Source organism: Salvelinus sp. IW2-2015, linkage group LG15 (assembly GCF_002910315.2).
Source record: "Salvelinus sp. IW2-2015 linkage group LG15, ASM291031v2, whole genome shotgun sequence".
Classification (NCBI taxonomy): domain Eukaryota; kingdom Metazoa; phylum Chordata; class Actinopteri; order Salmoniformes; family Salmonidae; genus Salvelinus; species Salvelinus sp. IW2-2015.
In genome coordinates, this window is record NC_036855.1 from 32,310,694 (window position 1) to 32,332,835 (window position 22,142).

The 22,142-nt window shown below is 39.6% G+C and overlaps 1 protein-coding gene across 2 annotated transcripts in view; it reads left to right on the plus strand.

Moving 5' to 3' along the window:
* The first annotated feature begins 1,949 nt into the window (after positions 1-1,949).
* LOC111974586 (golgin subfamily A member 7) overlaps positions 1,950-22,142 on the plus strand; it is a 50,733-nt gene continuing 30,540 nt past the window's right edge. For both annotated transcript variants that reach the window (XR_011481026.1, XM_024002425.2), the window contains exons 1-3: positions 1,950-2,046; positions 13,586-13,711; positions 21,393-21,545. Coding sequence is in view for 1 of the 2 variants with exons in the window: in XM_024002425.2 (XP_023858193.1) it covers positions 2,038-2,046; positions 13,586-13,711; positions 21,393-21,545 (288 nt within the window). In the remaining variant the exon portion in view is untranslated. The remainder of the gene's footprint in view (positions 2,047-13,585; positions 13,712-21,392; positions 21,546-22,142) is intronic.

A 22,142-nucleotide genomic window follows, 5' to 3' on the forward strand; every position in this document is an offset into this window, starting at 1 on the left:
ACACATTACTACCTTAATTATTGCTAAACCAGTGGCTATAAGTATTAGAAATTAATATAATATCAGAATAATCACTTGGGATCACTAGGATCCCAAGAATAGTCCAGAACTCTTGAATATGGCTGACTAAATCATATCCCTTAATGTGGCTGATGATACACAGTGGTAAAGGGTATTAGTACTAGGCTACAGTAAGTAAAAGTTTTGGCCAAGTTCAGAGCTTTTCACAGCCCAGGATAATATGGTGTTCACTTGGCTGATCTGTGTGACTCGCCAGGGAGGAATGTGTTTTCACAGCCATCCCTCCCATGCATCACAAGGGCTGGGATTTAGCCCATKGGGCTCTGGTCAAAAGTAGTGCACTATAAAGGGAAAGGGTGCAATTTGGGACAGAATAGAGTGGCTTTCAGTCCAGGGGTAATTAGAGTGGATCTGTATAAATGTAAAAATCCCTCTATTGCTCCTCTGCAGGGTTTGTTTGTCTGGCAATGGGGCAGGCAGCAGGCCTTTAAAGCCCTAGCTCTCTACCCTCTGTGATGGCCAGAGTCTGAGAGAGGAGGAGAGCCCACTAATGAGCACCATTTGTGCCCTTCATTTACAACACATGCTGGTTAATAGCCCACTACCAGGGTTTTACTGCTACTCAGTCCGCTCATGCTGAAGTGGGGGTCTAATGGAAACACTATTCATCCTTTTCACACACAGGCTAACCATTGCAGGACAGGGATTTGGGAATTATATGGGTTAACTGCAGCTGGATTGCTCAGTAAAAGTCACTTCTAGAATTACTATTTACCTGGACATGGGCTTTTGTGTTAATTTTAGTGATGGATAGTGAACGTAGATTTTTTTTAAAGATACGCCTAGAAAGAAACTCAGAGCCTGGTAAAGGGCGCAATAAAATGTGTAATGGTGGGGGTAGGTAATGTTAAGGTGGTATTTTTCACACATTCACATGGTTGTATTGGCACAAAAAGCTGTTTTGGTCTGCAGTACACTAATCCACCATGAAAATTCCTCATGCCTATCAGATAAAAAATTAACTTGCTAATGACTAGAATGAGTTGTCAATTTTAGACTAAAACCCCCATGCCCCTAATCTCTCGAATTAGATTGTGTCTATTAGATTAGAGTTGAGAGACATCATTATTTGGTTACACAGACAAATAGCACAGCGGTTTTCACTTTTATACAGGTTAATCCAATTCAATTGGTTTACCATGCTTCTGTTCTTTTGTAGCGTTAAGAAATGTCGGGATTGAGTCAACCATCGGAGTAGCGGGGACATCTCTCCAACCAAGGTGCATACATTGAAGAGCAAACTGAAGTAAAGAGGAAATTCTGAACAATGGTTGTTTAATTTTCACACCGTTCTTTCACTGATCGTTTAGTACAGTACAGTTCAGTTTCCTTTTAATTAAACGTTGCACACAGTTCTGTCAAACTGAAGCACCCTAGGTTGGAGGCAATTATTTAAACACTACATACACTAGATGACGCTTTTGCGGCACTATGTTGAAGCCACCATGCCTTCAACTTGGAACTCCCATAACCGTAAAACATATTTTGGTATCTACATACATGCATTTATTACTGTCTACATTCGTTATTCAACATTCATTGTTTTACAGACGTCTACTGGGCAGTGCCAATATGGGCGACRGATGGCTTCAAAGCCTCTCAATGGCCAAGAAATAGCATCATGATCAAGGTTTAGGCCTATAACAGTTATACATCGTTGGTTGGAGAGTAGCTCTGGTGCAGGGCGTAGTTCGCGATGCCATGGACCAGAGCTAGTTGGAAAAGTAGAAAATTAACTCAACATCTGTTTCATTTATCCAATAATGGGCACTGTAAATCTAAGATTCATAAACTCTATAAGTGTGATAGCAAATTATACATTWTTGTTCGTTATTCCCACACAATGCATTGCAATTTGCTGCTACGGAACCTCGTGAATTGGACAATTTGTATCCGGACACATTAGTAGCTGTACTCAGTTTAGAGCTAGCGGAAGGTAAACAGAGAGCTGTCAACATGGCTGAGGTAAGGGATTTTGTGATCAGTTTTAATCATAAATACCCCCCAGCAGTCTGTAACAATATACTTTCGTCATCTGAATAGTGTAATACTTACACATTTGCTAATTCAAATGGATATCGTCTTTACCCCTGACTAACTGTTAACTACTAACGTTAACGTTAGCTAGCTTGTTACCTAACTCGGCTAAGTTAGTAGTTAACGTTAGCTAGCAAGCCTATCGAAATGATAATAGCTAACATTATACAGCTAAAGAATGGTGGGTTGTTTGTCTTTGATATGATTAAACTTTGCATTGTAATTGTATTAAAGTGTATTAGCCAACTCGTTTTTGGTGTTAGTTTTCTAACGAATTTGTGAAGCAGATTGAGAAACGTCGTTTTGCTTCTGAGATAACGTTAGCTAGATAATGACATTGCTAGTGCTTCTTTAAAGTGGAACTGACAGCGTTTTAACTACTTTGCAGATATGAAATAAACAGACAATCGATAATATCAGTAAAATATCAAATTCCCAGTTTATGCTTCAAAACCAATTGTATAAGATGTTTCAAAAATAGGTTATATTTGACAAAATTCCATGACGTACAGTAAGGCATTGTTGGCAGAATAGCAGAATAGATGGATGCAATTCAATGGATGATTCACATAATTCACCAATTCATTTCTTGGTAGTCCCAAAAAGATTGCTATCAGGTTTTAAATCACAGCTGGCCTGTTACATTGTTTGCTGCCTTCACCCATTCGYGATGCACTGTTTCAATTGAAATTTGACTCAATATTTTGAACAAAAACTGTCACTAAGGCTAGGAATGTCAATACAATCAAACTAGCAAGAGCAATGATCACAAGTCAGTCATAACGTGGCTAAAYGTCTAGCACTTGTGTCAAACACAAGGCCGGCCGGCCGAATAGGACCCTTAAGCGAGTATAAATGAGTCAAGAGTTGAGTCATCTACTTTATGAAATTACAGCCAGATGCACTCGCATCGATGAATTCAACTTCAATTGTGCTGCTTTCCTGTGTCCTGCTTACAGCGTGCAGCAGAGGGAAAGTGTATAGACATGCCAGAGTCCTGGCTAGGCTACTAAAATGTTGCAGTCTAGCTTTGGTTTTTAAAGCTTGACAATGAATAACCAAGACACAKAACCTGCTACAAAACACCATGTAAAGGAGAAACGTGTAGACCTATTACAGCAACATTTGAGCAGTAGCCTAGGCTGGCTATTTAACTACACTACATTTTGAGTGCACAATACAGCAAAGATGCATTCAACCGCACGGGTGAACATGTTTTAAGTTTAAGTGTTACAACAACCTAGAGCTAGGTTTTTTTTTAAATTTGAAGTTATTAAATCCTTTTTGATTAGGGTCGCAGCATATTATGCACATTGCAAGCATAGCAGCAAGCGAAGGCACAAATATAACAAATATTTACCTATTTTGTTTTAATATGTTAAAATGCTATATACAGCATCCTATGTACATAATTGAACATTATAAATGGCCATATTTGTTRTAATAAAACAATGGCCAGTTTAGGTTGCATGTTTAAAAGAACAAGAAGTAGGCTATATATGGCCAGTTTGCTGATTGAGTTTGACACCCCTGGGCTAGCGTGTCTACTTATGTAGCTAGCTATTTATTTAGCAAGTTAAAAACACGTTAGCTAGCTATCAGCTGGGAGGATGTCATGTCATTGGAGGAGTGGGTGAGTGACTGACTCTTTCCCCTCGTCGTTTTTTGGTGGCRACAGCTAGAGATGCAGGTGTCGTTTGGTTAGCTAGCAAGAAATGTGAATTMAATTGCTTTGCTAGCTAGCTATCCTGATCTTGAACAACTGTTATCCACAGTTAGCATATCTCTTAGTTGTAAATCAAATGTATTTGTCATCGATCAAATGGGCYGACAGGCAGGCAAGTTCCTATTCAGTTGTGAAAACGTGGGTTGGGACAAGCATGCATTGGCAGGCAAGCRGCAGAAGGACGAGCAGGCTACTATTCCCCATCGTTTATCATTGCGATTTTGACGGCCAACTAGCTGAAAAAATTTGAAAGGCTTTATCTAATGTTCCCTTGTTCGATTTTTGATGTGCGTAGGCAACTGAGGGGTAGAGAGCCTACTTGTTCACGGTTMTTTGATCAATAGGACTGCGAAGTTCCCAAATCTAAGAGGACTCTCGTGGTATATACATATTTGCAGGATTTTGTGGCTTTTGACGAATGAGTTCTAGTTATTTAAAGTCACACTATTGCTACTGCCTGTAAACACATTGTCCAGTTCAAAGTGAATGATGGCAGGCCCGTGTGGCAAATTTGCATATAAACCTACTGTAGCTCTGATTGGCTATGGCGCACCGGTCTGCATAGACTTCAATCCTGGACAAGACAGATGTTTTTTTKTTAGGTTTTATTTTCTGCAGTGTCTATTAATTTTCCAAATGRACTGCCGCTTTCCCACTCTGTATTGCTATAGAATTTTCACAAATGCCTAACTATACGTTATTCCGAAACATTCTATGAAATTTATGAAAATGTGAAAATGACCATATCTAAGTACTCGCTTGTCAGATAATGTAACAAAAACACCAAATAATGAATATTCTTCCATGGGGGTATATATGAACAAATTTAATTAAGATTTCATGTTGCTGAAACATTGTCAGTTCCACTTTTAAATCAGATCCAACAATAACACATCTTTTTTATCTGGAAGTTGAATAGGTTTCCCCCCTCAACTATTATCACTAATGGCTAATATTATAACTCTAATGTAATATAACTAACTAGCACTATTCACTTATTACAATGCAATGGCAGTGACTCATTGGCCCACCTTGTGTAGATGGTTGTAGGGTAGACAAGTCYGCATATGAGAATAGAAATGTAATTGTGTATTTGATTGTGTTCACTTACTTTAGCTTAGCTATCAAAACTCTAAGAAGGAGTTATTAAATGTCCCTTATCTGTCTATGTGTACTTCACAATAACACTATTCAGTTAGCTATGCTAGCTAATTAGTTAAGCATTTCATGAGGGTGAGACTTATATAAAATTATGCGGTAGTGGTAGCTTTTGGCTAGCAGCTTCTGGTGCTCATTCCTGTTTTCTGAATGCAATGTTGAAGAAAAAAAAATCTAAGCTATTGGTGCTGGCCATTTAAAATGTTAGTTTTAACCTACCTTGTGTGTCACACACACACACACACACACACACACACACACACAGAGAGAAGCACATCATGGGACTATTAGCCAATAGGTCTAACTTTTTACATTAACATTTTAGTCATTTAGCAGACGATCTTATCCAGAGCGACTTACAGTAGTGAGTGCATACATTATTTTACTCTTCTCTGGCATGTTATGTGAATAGATTTTTCCTTCAGAAAAAAAGAACCCTGAAATGGCTGTAGCTCCTACTACTCTCCCACCAATTAGAACATCATTGCTTAGATAAATCATGATAACCTAGCTAGATAAACATGTCAGATTAGAGTTGATGATATCTTTTAGTGTTGTCTGGGAAGCAGCCAGAGACCACTGTTAAAACAGCTTGGCGTAATGGATTATGCATCTAATAGCAGTAAATCTTAAACATGGTGACCAAGTTTTAAAAATGTGTTTTGTCATTTTTTGTTGGAGTGTGACAGGTACAATATTCATACCAATTCATATATTCAGTTTATATAACATGCTCCTGTGGGCTYCCACTCAAAAGAAAAACAAAAGTCAAACATAAATACAGAGAAATGATCATATTGATCACACAGGATTTAGTGATAATAAACTTGGTGTGTAAAGAAAAATAAACAAAAAGGGCCTACACCCCCAACTCCTCCCAGAAACCATGTTTTTCACCCCTTCCCACCCCGCCTAGCAAAACAGGTTGGTTGTCTTGTCACTCCCTACCCCCCCATATATATCTGCCCAACCCCTCCGCTTAGAGTCCCCTAAGTCCCCCATCCGCCTAAACATCCAATGTTCCCCCCCCCCCAGTGACTACAGAAAACCCAACCCATACCACCCCTTCTCCGTGGGCCTGAATGCAAAGAAAGTAAAAAAATATGCAAATGGACGGAAATACATACATGCATATATACAGTGGAAAGAAAATGTATGTGAATCCTTTGGAATTACCTGGATTTCTGCATAAATTTGTTATCAAATTTGATCTGATCGTCATCTAAGTCACAACAATAGACAAACATAGTGTGCTTAAACTAATAACACACAAATTGTTGTATTTTTCTAGTCTATATTGAATACATKATTTAAACATTCACAGTAAAGGTTGGAAAAAGTATGGTCATGACTTTTCCAAAAGCTAATTGGAGTCAGGGGTCAGCTAACCTGGAGTCGAATCAATGAGACGAGATTGGAGATGTTGGTTAGAGCTGCTTTGCCCTATAAAAAAACACTCACAAAATGTGAGTTTGCTATTCACTAGAAGCATTGCCTGATGTGAACCATGCCTCGAACAAAAGAGATGTCAGAAGACCTAAGATTAAGAATTGTTGACTTGCATAAAGCTGGAAAAGTTTACAAAAGTATCTCTAAAAGCCTTGATGTTCATCAGTCCACGGTAAGACAAATTGTCTATAAATGGAGAAAGTTCAGCACTGTTGCTACTCTCCCTAGGACTGGCCGTCCTGCAAAGAGTACTGCAAGAGCACAGCGCAGAATGCTCAATGAGGTTAAGAATCCTAGAGTGTCAGCTAAAGATTTACAGAAATCTCTGGAACATGCTAACATCTCTGTTGACGAGTCTACGATACGTAAAACACTAAACAAGAATGGTGTTCATGGGAGGACACCACGGAAGAAGCCACTGCTGTCCAAAAAAAAACATTGCTGCACGTCTGAAGTTTGCAAAAGTGCACCTGGATGTTCCACAGCGCTACTGGCAAAATATCCTGTGGACAGATTAAACTACAGTTGAGTTGTTTGTAAGGAACACACAACACTATGTGTGGAGAAAAAGGCATAGCACACCAACATCAAAACCTCATTCCAACTGTAAAGTATGGTGGAGGGAGCGTCATGGTTTGGAGCTGCTTTGCTGCCTCAGGGCCTGGACAGCTTGCTATCATTGTCGGAAAAATTAATTCCCAAGTTTATCAAGACATTTTGCAGGAGAATGTTAGGCTATCTGTCCTCCAATTGAAGATCAACAGAAGTTTGGTGATGCAACAGGACAACGACCCAAAACACAGKAGTAAATCAACAACAGAATGGCTTCAACAGAAGAAAATACACCAGACATCCCAAAAATATTGCTGAACTGAAACGGTTTTGTAAAGAGGAATGGTCCAAAATTCAGTCAACCAGTTATTAAATCCAAGGGTTCACATACTTTTCCCACCCTGCACTGTGACTGTTTACACGGTGTGTTCAATAAAGACATGAAAGCATATAATTGTTTGTGTGTTATTAGTTTAAGCAGACTGTGTTTGTCTATTGTTGTGACCAAGATCAGATAAAATTTTATGACCAATTTATGCAGAAATCCAGGTAATTCCAAAGGGTTCACATACTTTTTCTTGCCACTGTACATACATACATGCATGCATACAGTACCAGTCAAACGTTTGGACACACCTACACATTACAGGGGTTTTCTTTATTTTTACTATTTTCTACATTGTAGAATAATAGTGAAGACATCAAAACTATGAAATAACACATGGAATCATGTAGTAACCAAAAAAGTGTTAATCAAAATATATTTTACTTTTGAGATTCTTCAAAGTAGCCACCCTTTGGCTTGTTKATTTGTGGAATTTCTTTACTTTGAGCCAATYCATTTGAGCCAATCAGTTGTGTTGTGACGACAAGATAGGGGTGGTATACAGAAGATAGCCCTAAGGCACAACTGTTAATTGAAATGCATTCCAGGTGACTACCTCATGAAGCTGGTTGAGAGAATGCCAAGAGTGTACAAAGCTGTCAAGGCAAAGGGTGGCTATTGGAATAATCTCAAATCTCAAATATATTTTGATTTGTTTACCACTTTTTTTGGTTACTACATATATATTATTTCATAGTTTTGTAGATGTAGAAAATTGTAAAAAGAAAGAAAAACCCTTGAATGAGTAGGTGTTCTAAAACCTTTGACCAGCAGTCTGTGAATATATATATATATATATATATTTATTTTTTGTGTGTATGTGTATATACAGTCGGAAGTTTACATACACCTTAGCCAAAATACATTTAAACTCAGTTTTTCACAATTCCTGACATTTAATCGTCGTAAAAATTCACTGTCTTAGGTCAGTTAGGATCACCACTTTATTTTAAGAATGTGAAATGTCAGAATAATAGTAGAGAATTATTTATTTCAGGTTTTATTTCTTTCATCACATTCCCAGTGGGTCAGAAGTTTACATACACTCAATTAGTATTTGGTAGCATTGCCTTTAAATTGTTTAACTTGGATCAAACATTTGGGGTAGCCTTCCACAAGCTTCCCACAATAAGTTGGGTGAATTTTGGCCCATTCCTTCTGACAGAGCTGGTGTAACTGAGTCAGGTTTGTAGGTCTGCTTGCTCGCACATGCTTTTTCAGTTCGGCTCACAGATTTTCTATGGGATTGGGGTCAGGGCTTTGTGATGGCCACTCCAATACCTTGACTTTGTTGTCCTTAAGCCATTTTGCCACAACTTTGGAAGTATTCTTGTGGTCATTGTCCATTTGGAAGACCCATTTGCGTCCAAGCTTTAACTCCCTGACTGATTTCTTGAGATGTTGCTTCAATATATCCACATAATTTTCCGCCCTCACAATGCCATCTATTTTGTGAAGTGCACCAGTCCCTCCTACAGCAGAGCACCCCCACAACATGATGCTGCCACCTCGTGGTTTAACGGTTGGGATGGTGTTCTTCGGCTTGCAAGCCTCCCCCTTTTTCCTCCAAACATAACAATGGTTATTATGGCCAAACAGTTTTATTTTTGTTTCATCAGACCAGAGGACATTTCTCCAAAAAGTACGATCTTTGTCCCCACGTGCTGTTGCAAACCGTAGTCTGGCTTTTTTATGGAGTTTTGGAGCAGTGGCTTCTTCCTTGCTGAGTGGCCTTTCAGGTTATGTCGATATAGGACTCGTTTTACTGTGGCTATAGATACTTTTGTACCTGTTTCCTCCAGCATCTTCACAAGGTCCTTTGTTGTTTTTCTGGGATTGATTTGCACTTTTCGCACCAAAGTACGTTCATCTCTAGGAGACAGAACGCATCTCCTTCCTGAGCGGTATGGCGACTGCGTGGTCCCATGGCGTTTATACTTGCGTACTATTGTTCGTATGTGTTGGGCTTTAGCTGAGGTTATTCTTTACAGAGTTAGTATATTTGTCCAGGCCTCAATTGTTCCTTGACTAACTCCATTCATTATCGTTGTCGTTAATTCTGTTAGAACTTCTAATAGTAACTGTATCCACTGGCGAATTGGGAGAGAGTGAGCCAACATTTTTTTTTTGCGGCAGTGCTGCCTGCCAGCAGTAATCATCTCTGATTGACTGAGAGATTGTAGATGCAAAGCATAAAATATTTACATTCATGCTCCTTAACATTTATTATGTAACTTTGTCCTAGCAGCATTTAACTGCAGGGCGCTCACACATCATATGAAGTTTATGTCATTTTGAGGACATTTCATCAGTAACAAAACAAAGTTGTAGTGAGTGTAGGGCAATTCCACGTTAACAAAATGTCGCTCAGACTCAGGTTTTTTACTTTAAAAGTATGCCAAACAAAACCATTGATTACAAAGTTAAACCATACAACTATATGCACAAGGACTACTTTTAACAAGTTCCACTGACAATTTCACAAAAACACATTCTAAGAACAATGCAGATATCAAGTTTGATAACTGAATGACTGTAAATATCACCCTCAGTTTTTTGTGATCACATATTCCAATAACAGTTAATTTATTAATACTTCAAATGAATTACTTAATTAATACTCAGAATTAAGATTGAAAGATGTCTGCAGAAAGAATGGGGTGTCAGCTATGACATGACACCTCGAGTTTGAAACATCTATTTTGTTTAATGGAATTACAGTAAATGAAGTGGATCAACACCTGGTAACAGAATGATGGTAACATCATGGGTCCCTGATCTGTACTATAGAGAAATGCATAATTATGAATGTCATTCTCTTCATGGTGGTGTATCCTGAATAGGTAGAATAATGTAATATCCTCCTTTGCATATTTGGTTGTTATTCCACACAATGGCTATTATTCTAATGAGCGCTGCTCCAAACAAGACCAAATTTGATGGGACTGGACCAAATCTGTACCAATAATAGACGTCAATATTTCACAAGTTTGGACATCACAGTACAGTACAGCACAGCAGAGTATAGTTCAGTCCCGTAAAATGTAGTACAATACAATAAATTATACTTTATTCTACTCTGTACAGGATAGTGTTGCACGGTATGCCGAAAATACTGTACTTTTTTTATATTAGAACCTAAAAAACWGTTTGGTACTTCTGTCAAATGTGTCTCACGTCATCTACTGATTGAAATAGGATCAAGTCTGTCTATCAGCGCAGCCGATGTCCCCTTGTAGCGTGAGACCACCGTGCTTGCTCCGCTTACCTATTGCTAGCTCTAGCCTGTCCTGAGGAACCACTTCACTCACTGGGAGTCTGGGCTACATCACACTTGAATAATGCAAAACAGCATATAGAAATGTTGCAACTGTTCACAAAACAATGTTCATTACAGGCTAAACCGGCTAAACCACTTTACAATGCAAGAAGATACCGGTAGCTTCCAGCTTTGTAGGCTAACTGTCCTTGCTAGCTTACAGCTGAAGCTAACATCAATTCAATACCCTAGTACTTTGTTAACACAAAATATTGCTGATTTCAAAGCTGATCGTCACCCATAAACTTTATTCATTCACTTCTTCCCACCTCATGTCTCTCCCAGTCAAGATCCTCTTTGCTCAATCGTCAAACAGAGAGAAATAGTAATGACGTCTTTTTGTAGGCAATAACTGTGCTATGGTTCGTTTGTCAAAGCCTATGGGGAAATGAATGGTGTTTTTGCATGCACACACTCCTATTAAATATGTCTTCACCTGTATTGTGAATAGACCTAGGCTACGTTTTGATTTACCCAGTTTATCAATAGACTAGAGATTTACCTTTCAAATAAATTATGACCATTATGATATGTAGTTAGGTTGATAAAAAATCTAAGTCAAATTGATTGTATGATTTGTACAATTGATTCATTAATGCATACATTCATAAATAAAAATGTCTAACGTAATTATATTGAACTCAAAAGATCCGTCTGGATCAAGTGCCATTCTYTGAATTTATTTTTTCACGATACAACATTTTGGTATTGAGTATCGTGATACTAAATATGGTATCGGTATCGAAGTCAAAATTCTGATATTGTGTCAACACTAGTACTATTGTATTGTACTGACCTCTACTCAACTTTTCTTTACTGAACTGAACTGTGTCCAAAGGTGTGAAACAGACGTTTATGGTTGGTTCAGATTTGGATTGGCCAAATTTCAACAACTTTTCAATGTCCGTGGACATCCGGCTTCAGTCGGTGCTCAGTGGGTGAGAGGGCTGTTACAGTAAATGGAAAGAGCGGGGGCTTATGGGTAGGTGCCGGGAGAGGTGACATTAACTTGAGAGACTGGGAGAGAGAGAGGGAGGGGTTGTTCAGACTGTTTTTATACTCTTGCTTTAACCACATCTTGATTGAAAGAGAAAGCAAACAGTWATGAGCTGAACATGACKGTATACAAGTGGAAGGGAGGACAGTAGCAGGTGACCCAACGGTGGATTGTTACTACTATGAATTCCCGTTGTTGCCGATTCAGTTGCAGTCATTCTGTTACATATTTTTGGGGGGGTCATTCTGTTAGCMATTTGGTAAGAGAATGACGTGTTTCAACCACTTAACAATCTGGTTTATGATTTATTATCAGTAAAAACCCTATTACTAATTGGTAGGCTTACATAGTACTTCTGTGAACTTTCATTATCCTCCCTTGTCATGAGGGAGAGATTAGAAAATATCTTCAAGATATGTGGGTTTTTGGTAACATAATGACAAGACTAGGCAATATTTCTTCAACTTACAGAAGGCAATTTTTTTCTGCAAAATAAAAATGTTGGCATGGTCTTTACTTCAACACACTATTGTGTTTTGATGTATTGCTAATACCTCCTTAAGCCCTTTTTCTGCTAGCCATTTTTTTTAAGCCCCATTTTTCATCTGTTTGAACAGAAATCAAAGCAGTTGCCATTTCTAATATTTAGGATGGAAAATGCTTGAGAAATATTTATATGCCTCTATATCTATATCTAAAAAAATATAGACGTTTAGCTTTCATTTGACACAATCTGATGTGTTCCTATGAACTTCACATGTTACTGCTCAAGCCTTTTTTTTCTCTTTTTTTTCTTTTATACATAGAAATGCCTTTATGCTACAGTAGTCTGAGACACTACTGTAGCTACAGTGTGGTTTATGAAGGACCTCACAAAGTATATCATTTTAGCACAGCACACTGTAGGCTAYTCATTATTCAGAGTCTTTGTCCCAAATGGCACCCCATTCCCTATGTAGTGCACTACTTTTTATCATGGTCCATTGGGCTCTGGTCAAAAGCAGGCACTATAAAGGGAATAGGGTGCCAGTTGGAATGCATTTGGAAAGCAATCTGAAAACAGGCCATCCCTCCCACTCRGCTGGGGGTCACTTAGGTTGATGGTCTCCCAGTCTGGTTGTGGTTTCCATTATAAAACATGTTAAAGTTATGAATGATTAACGTTAGCCGTCCTAACTCATTGCCTTCTTGTTGGATCAGATAATAGGGTGGTGTTCCATGTCATTTGTTTCCTTATACTGGTTTTTAAGCATTGCCTAGTCTAATTTGTGATTAATAGGTTACACATTTTGTTTTCAACAGTCCTCTTTTGTCAGCATTCATTATCTATCAGTGTTCCTGTTTAATATAAAACAAGCTGCAGGGCAGCCATAGAGTCCACTCCCTACTGCATTGTAATCTTTGCAACAAGAAACTGCAATCTGTTTTTCAGTCTGCAAAAAATGGCAGCCATTTTATTTGATTTACAAATCAATCAAATTGTGTTTGTCACATGAGTTAAAAAGTAAGGGGGAGGGGAAAAGTAAATAGTAACACAATAAAATAACAGTAATGAGGCTATATACAAGGAGTACTGGTACCAAGTCAATATGCAGGGGTACAAGGTAATTGAGGTATGTACATGTAGGTAGGGGTAAAAGTGACAGAATAGGGCTGTCAGTTAAACAAATTAATTATGCTTGTTGATATGGTAGTTTGTTCCAGCTACTTCATGCCAACAGATGTTGAATAGATTTGGCTAATAGGCAAAATATTTTTTTTGTCGTAGAAATTCAAATTGTCTGGCTGTGTCCTAGACCTAAACATGAATACATTTTTTGTTAAATCCTCACTGAGCTCTTCAACTAGCCTAAAGCCCATTTTCCCTCTRCTTCCTTCCAGACTCACAGCTTGCAGGATATGAGGCAGCAGGCGGCTATCGCTGCCAAAGTGTTCATCCAGAGAGACTACACCAACGGCACTGTCTGCCAGTTCCAGACCAAGTTCCCTTCTGAACTGGAGACCAGGGTACGCTAAAGCACTCTGATAACACTGTGATCTGAGCATATATGCATAGTGTCTCAGAGTAGGAGTGCAGATTTAGGATCAGTTTGTCCTTTTTTAGATAACAATGAATACGATTGCATGGATAGGCAGGACCTGATCCTAGATCAGCACACCCCCTGATCTGCAAAGCCTTCTTGCAAGATCTATTTGATGGATCAGACAGACATCAGGGCTCTACAGTGTGACAATTTTACTCGCATATGCACCTAAATAATTTGCTGTGCTGATCTAATTTGCTGTGCTGATCTTGCTATTTAGSAGCACCAGTGCGCCTAGAAAAAGTAAGGATTCTATCTTCAATACCTCATTGTGCTCCTAAATGTCTTTGTGTGCGCCTACATTTTTCAACTTAGACGCACACGTGCACCTTGTAAAAAAGGTCAGCGTAGAGCCCTGGACATATAACATGTTTCTTTCCCGTGTCCAGCTCCTGCAGATATACAGTGCATTTGTAAGGTATTCYGACCTCTTGACTTTTTCCACATTTTGTTACATTACAGCCTTATTCTAAAATGTATTAAATRGTTTTTTTCCTTCTCATCAATCTACACACAATACCCTATAATGACAAAGCAAATGTATTAAAAATAAAAAAACTGCTATCACATTTACATAAGTATTGTCAGCAGCAATTACAGCCTCGAGTCTTCTCTGGTATGACGCTACAAGCTTAGCACACCTGTATTTGGGGAGTTTCTCCCATTCATCTCTGCAGATCCTCTCAAGCTCTGTCAGGTTGGATGGGGAGCGTCACTGTAAAGATATTTCAGGTCTCTCCAGAGATGTTCGATCCGGTTCATGTCAGGTCTTTGGCTCGGCCACTCAAGGACTTGTCCCAAAGCGACTCCTGCGTTGTCTTGGCTGTGTGCTTAGGGTCGTTGTCCTGTTGGAAGGTGAACCTTCCCCCCCAGTCTGAGGTCCTGAGCGCTCTGGAGCAGGTTTTCATCAAGGATCTCGCTGTACTTTGCTCTGTTCATCGTTCCCTCAATTCTGACTAGTTTCCCAATCCCTGCCGCTGAAAAACATCCCACAGCATGATGCTGCCACCACCATGCTTCACTGTAGGCATGGTGCCAGGTTTCCTCCAGAAGTGACACTTGGCATTCACGCCAAGGAGTTCAATCTTGGTTTCATCTGACCAGAGAATCTTGTTTCTCAAGGTCTGAGATTCCTTTAGGTGCTTTTTGGCAAGCTCCAATCGGGCTATCATGTGCCTTACTGAGGAGTGGCTTCCGTCTGGTCACTCTACCATAAAGGCCTATTTGTGGAGTGCTGCAGAGATGGTTGTCCTTCTGAAAGGTTCTCCCATCTCCACAGAGGAACTCTGGAGCTCTATCAGAGTGACCATTGGGTTCTTGGTCACCTCCCTGACAACGACRCTTCTCTCCCGATTGCTCAGTTTGGCCGGGCGGGCAGCTCTAGGAGAGTCTCGGTGGTTCCAAACTTCTTCCATTTTAGAATGATGGAGGCCACTGTATTCTTAGATCTTCAATGCTGCAGAATTTTGTTGGGGCCTCGACAAAATTCCTTCGACCTCATGACTTGGTTTTTGCTCTGACATGCACTGTCAACTGTGGGACCTTTATATAGACAGGTGTGTGCCTTTCCAAATTATGTCCAATTAATTGAATTTATCACAAGTGGACTCCAATCAAGTTGTAGAAACATCTCAAGGATGATCAATGGAAACAGGATGCACCTGAGCTCAATTTCGAATCTCATTGCAAAGGGTCTGAAGGCTTTCTTATTTTTAATACATTTGTTAAAATGTTTAAAAACCTGTTTTCGCTTTGTCGTAATGGGGTGTTGTGTGTAGATTGATGAGGGGGGAAAATGATGTAACCCATTTTAGAATAATGCTGTAACGTCACAAAATGTGGAAAAAGTCAAGGGGTCTGAATGCTTTCTGAATCTCTCATGTCCTGTTAGTTAAAGCCGTGTGGGGTTAGCAGAAGGCTAGGAGCAGAAAACATCAAGTGCAGCTGACGACTCCAATACACTTTTCACTGATCTAGAATTTACCCTTTATCCTGTTATGCTTGAGAGCAGAGACTGGTTTAAAAAACAGTATTTGGTAATGATCCAGGGAATGGAATGAAGCAGGTCCATGAGGAAAAGTGAATCCTCCTGTTCCATGCCCACATAAAAAATGTGCTGCTAGCTAAATGTGGTGGTGGGGGGGGGGGGTTGACATTCATGTGTCACATGAAAAGAGTAGCTTTACAACGCAGCTTTTGGGTTTAATGGCACTTCCCTCTTGATTGGGTGGTCTCTCTTTGGCACACTTGTTTTCCTGTAGGATGCACTACACATACCACTGCTGAAGAAATACAGCGTGCTACTCCTRAGGGAGTCCATCCACAGCTACAGTGCCTCATCATAAAAAACCTTTCCAACATTTCTCCCATCCCCTTGCTAGCATAGTATATCATAGGCAATGTACTGCCAAACGTTTTAAGTGAGCTTGTTCTTTTTTTATACAGTCATATTTATTTCACRGTGTCAAGATTTTATTTTCTTTCTTTTTCAAATCTCCAGAGTGACAAAATACCTCATTCATCAATTTAATAAAATACTTAATTTTATTCAACTTTGGATTCATGTTGCTCTTTAGCTGGAATAGATCATGGGGCAGCACATTGTGTTGATGATTTTCACCTCTATTTAAGGTTATTTAGTTGTTGTTATTATACATTATTACATGTTCTTTTCTATCTTAAGTTTGGGTAGAAGAAAATGTCTGGAAAATTGTATATTGTATTTGGCAGATAGCTAGCCAGACCTGCCAGGGACAGTGAAATAAATTGATAATGCTGTCAAATTTTCTCCACATCCAATTTGCACATGTTGACCTTTCCCTTTTTTTTCCCTTCTTCACATTCACAGATCTACAGTAGATCGCTCGACGCAAAGTAGGCCAAATAAGTTGTTTAAGATGGTATCTGGGTCATTCCACCACAAAAAGCACAAGAAAGAGGATTTTGACACCCACCATCTCAGAATCTTCTGAAATCGTTTCTGTAGTTATTTTGTTGAAATATAATTTGATCTCTGATTAAATTAAGCGAATTGATTACACCCAAATTGGTCATTTTAACTTATAGGATTCACATAATATTAAATGATGAGCTCCCGAGTGGCGCAGTGGTCTAAGCCACTGCATCTCAGTGCTATAGGCGTCACTACAGACACCCTGGTTTGAATCCAGGCTGTATCACAACCGGCTGTGATTGGGAGTCCCATAGGGCTTTGGCTGGTGTAGGCCGTCARTGTAAATAAGAATTTCTTCTTAACTGACTTGCCTAGTTAAACAAAGGTTACATTTAAATATATATATATATATGTATACAATATCATTACATTATGTTTGAAGCTGCGGCTTGGATTGTTCATTCATAATGTGTCATGTATTCTCAGTGAATTTGAAGTAGCTTTCATTTCCCCCCATAAATAAGTGTGAAAGTACCTGGTTTTGCCACCTCTAGATGCCGCTGTTCCTGCTATTGCCACACCGTTTTATCTGCACTGATCAAAAATATAAACGCATTATGTTAAGCATTGGTCCCATGTTTCATGAGCTGAAATAAAAGATCCGAGAAATTTTCCATATGCACAAAAAGCTTATTTATCTAATTTTGTGCACAAGTTTGTTTACCTCGATGTTAGTGAGCATTTCTCCTTTGCCAAGATAATCCATCCACCTGACAGGTGTGGCATATCAAGAAGCTGATTAAACAGCATGCACCTTGTGCTGGGMACAAAAAAAAACATCAGCATGCCCCAGATGTCTCAAGTTTTGAGGGAGTGTGCAATTGGCATGCTGACTGCAGGAATGTTCACCAGAGCTGTTGCCAGAGAATTTAATGTTAATTTCTCTACCATAAGCCYCCACAGTGTTGTTTTAGAGAATTTGGCAGTACATCCAACTGGCCTCACAACCGCAGACCAACTGTAACCACGCCAGCCCAGGACCTCCACATCCAGCTTCTTCAACTGCGGGATCTTCTGAGACCAAACACCAGGACAGCTAATGAAACTGTGGGTTTGCACAACCGAAGAACTTCTGCACAACTGTCAGAAGCCATCTCAGCGAAGCTCATCTGCGTGCTCCTCATCCTCACCAGGGTCTTTACCTGACTGCAGTTCGGCGCCATAACCGACTTCAGTTGGCAAATGCTCACCTTCAATGGCCGCTGGCACGRTGAGGAAGTTAGCTCTTTACGGATTAATCTCGGTTTCAACTGTACTGTGCAGATGGCAGACAGAGTGTTTTGTGTTGTGTGGAAGAGCGGTTTGCTGATGTCAACAGAGTGCCCCATGGCGGGGTTATGTTATGGGCAGGCATAAGCTACGGACAACAAACACAATTGCATTTTATCGATGGCAATTTGAATGCACAGAGATARGGTGATGTGATCCTGAAGCCCGTTATTGTGCAATTCATCCGCCGCCGGCCCCATGTCGTACACAATTCCTGGAAGCAGAAAATGTCCCAGTTCTTCCATGGCCTYCATACTCACCAGACATGTCACCCATTGAGCWTGTTTGGGATGCTCTGGATCAACGTGTACGATAGCATGTTCCAGTTCCCACCAATAGGTATCTGTGACCAGCAGATGCATATCTGTATCCCCAGTCGTGTGAAGTCCATAACATTAGGGCCTAATGGATTTATTTCAATTGACTGATTTCCTTATATGAACTGTATCTCAGGAAAGTCTTTAGAAATTGTTGCATGTTGTGTTTATACTTTTGTTCAGTATATTTTTCTGCTCTCTTTTATTAAATTAAATCACAATTTTCTCTGCAACTTTGGGTAGAAAACCAATAGTTTATGTTCATGATGGAAATAAATTGTGTGGTTATCCTCACTATTCAAGCCAGTCCACAATGAAACTAATTCAGTTTATTCTTCTCTTAGGCTAAATCTGTGTCCAGGAAATGGCCCCTGTATGTGTGGTTTATTCCCCTTTGAAAAAGTTTGGGATTATTAAGACATGGGATGGGCAACTGGCGGACCGTGGACCAATTGTTGAGCGTTAGGTGCAATTTAGAAATTTGGTTGTGCATCCAACAGTTTTTCTCTTGTTATGTCAGTCACTGACAGTCACTCAATCAACCCATGTCAACATTTTTTTTTTTTAGATTGGTAAATTAGTCTAGCGGCCAGTTATCTAAACTTCTAGTAATCATGGTCCAATGAACCGATTGGGCGGGTGTCCCATTGACTAACAAAATCAATCTCACTCATATCATATTAAACTGCAACAACAAAAAATTCTCTACCCTATGGCCAAAATTTTGAATTGTAGGAAATTAGCTAATTAGTTCCATTTTTTTGTGGCCCCCTCTATCAAAGTTGCGCTTCCCTCAGTTAGACCATTCCTGGTGAGCAAGCAAACCATTAGACTACAGCAGTTCTAATGGGTCTTCATTAGACCCAGTTCGATGGGTCTTCAATGGGAAAAGTCCCAAACACACACTGTATAGTGTTGTAATGGAATTGGGTTGGGTTTAATGTTAAATGTCACTTATCACACAACATATATATAAAAAAAAACATAAGACGAATTTCTAATTGTATTTTTGTATTAGAGTAGTCACAACATTTAGTAACTGCCCATTTCTCCAGGAGATGTTTGGCTTTATATGAGAATTGCACCATATGGAAAGCCCTCCCAGAGAGCTGCCACTTTATTAACTATTCAAGGAGACCTTGATTAAAGCATTAGGTTGCTAAGAGAAGGACAAACTAAATTGTTTTCATGGAAGACTGACTTGACTTGTGAGGATGACCACATAATATATTTTCATCATGAGCAAAAGCTATTGATTTTCAACCCACATTTGCAAAGAAAATGTTGTGATCCATTTGATAAACACAAGAGACCAACAAAATGGATAAAAGGGTGTGGCAGTAGCAGGAACAGTGATATCTTGTGGGCAAAGCCTGGTACTTTCACACTAATCTTTGAGGAAAAATGCAATGGCAAATTTCAATGGCTACTTCAATTGCTAATTTCTTTAAACGGGTCGACATCAACAAATTTACTGACAATATATTATATAGTCTCAATAAACAATACTCCAAGCCACAGCTTCATACTACTTGTCAAGCATAAGCGTAGAYAAATTATACTGTATACTGGCTATTGGGGTGTTCTAGGTGTGGGTTTTTGGTTGCCCATGGCTTTTTATGATTTTTTTGGATTCCTCGAATCTTAATCATTGTTAAGAGGTTTGTTCCAAATCGAATGTTGAGACTATACTATTTATTGAATATTATATGAATACTATAAATTGAAATGGCCAATTAGCTTATTCAGAAACATTCCTGCAATATTATTTTAACTACAGAAACCATTTCAGAACAATCTGAGATGGTGGGTGACATGGCACGATTAATCTATCGTCTAATACTACTACCGTAGCACATGCTTCCTAAAGTGCACATCCACACTTTTAAAATCACAGCATCTAACGTAATGGAAAAATGCTCAGACGAAGGAGAAATGTGGTTTGAATCCCAGCCTTCAGATGGGGAAATTAGAGGGATAACAAAGACTCCTCACGGCGGGCACCAAATATGCCTAAGACCACTGATCTGTTGGAGCTTGTTGTTACATTCCTTGGGCACATGGGAGCATAACTTGGAGGCTGTTCAGAGGCACAGAAGGCCTGGCTGCTCCTCTCATCTGGTCTGGTCTGCAGTCCGCTCTCTCAGGCTGTGTCCCAAATGGTACCCTATTCRCTATAAAGTGCACTACTTTTGACTATAGCTCTATGGGCCCTGGTCAAAAGTAGTACTCTATATAAGGTGCCATTTGGGATGCAACTCACTCTCCATTAGGCCTGCTCAGGAGACCAGAGTGGAGACTCGCGCCAACACTCAGTCAAAACACCCTTCACTACTTCCAGTGGTCCAACAGCCCTTGGCCTCCCCTCAGTGGAGCAGGCCTGACCTGACGTGATGAGTGAATGTTAGTGTTAGCCAGCCCTTAGTTCCACTCTGTCCGGAATTAGGGAGTGTAATGGCTTCAACTCTGTCGGAGCCACATTGCATCTCTCATATCAGCAACACTAGACCTATCATCACCAGATTGATGGAAACACTGGGAAAGTTTTTTTTTTTTACTAGCTAGTCTCTGCCAGTAGATAAGGAGAGACAGTCAGATTCCTCACTAGAGGTTTTGGTGTCTCCTGCTGCGGTATAAAGTGAAAACATGTGGTGAGCACACGGCCAAGGCATCCTAATTATTTTGCCAAAAGTGGAGAGAGATGCAGCATTCTCTGATTAAAAACACGATTCGAATCAAACCACTCATCATTTATACCGAGGATGAAAAGAATGTATAATTAACTTTCCATTTGTTAGATGTCTAACACTCCATTTGATCATCTAAAATAGTAACTATGTGATGTATTTTTCTATCTTGATTGCCTTCCTTTAGATCTCACCATGTGTATCATCCTCAGAAACAGTTTTTGATTTTACTTGGGTTGCTTTCCAAATGGCACCCCTATTCCCTCTATAAAGTACACAACTTTTGACCAGAGCCTTATGAGCCCTGGTTAAAAGTAGCGCACTATATTGGAAATAGGGTGCTATTTGAGACACAACTTGATCGGTCGTGTGTTTCAGATTGACAAGCAGCAGTTTGAGGAGACGGTGAGGACGCTGAACAACCTGTATGCTGAGGCAGAGAAGCTGGGAGGCTCGTCGTATCTGGAGGGCTGTCTGGCCTGCCTCACAGCTTACACTATCTTCCTCTGTATGGAGACACACTACGAGAAGGTGAGAGACCTTCACTAATCCACACAACTAGGGTTGCAAAATTCTGTTAACTTTCTCAAAATTCCCAGGTTTTCCCAGAATTCTGGTTGGAAAATMCCCGGAATCAGAAGAGAATAAGCAGCAAATGCAGAATCCTCCAAGCAGGATTTCTGGAAAACCTGGGAATTTGGGGAAACATACTGGAATTTGAAACTCTACACAACTTAATGTGTGCTGACTACAAAGCTAGTGCTGACTAGGTAAAGCCAATGTGTTGTACAAAAATACACCCAAGTAATGCTTTGGAATTCTCTGAATTAGATTGTGGACCAACACTCTAGAATAGATTGAATATATTGTAAGCTAATCAGCAGCCATTTTCTGGAGTCAGAACGAAATGCCCCCTCATAGAAATGGCTTGATATTATAAGTGCGTTTTGATCACACATTGAATGCCTCTATTACTGTCATGTTATCCATCAAGATATTTGGTCAATGGATTTAGCTTTCATGTTGCAAGTTAGTCATTTTGAATTAGTAGGGGGGAACCCAAACCAGTACAGTGATCACATTTCATGGAAGTTGAAATGAGATGTGAGGTATTAATATTAATATGAT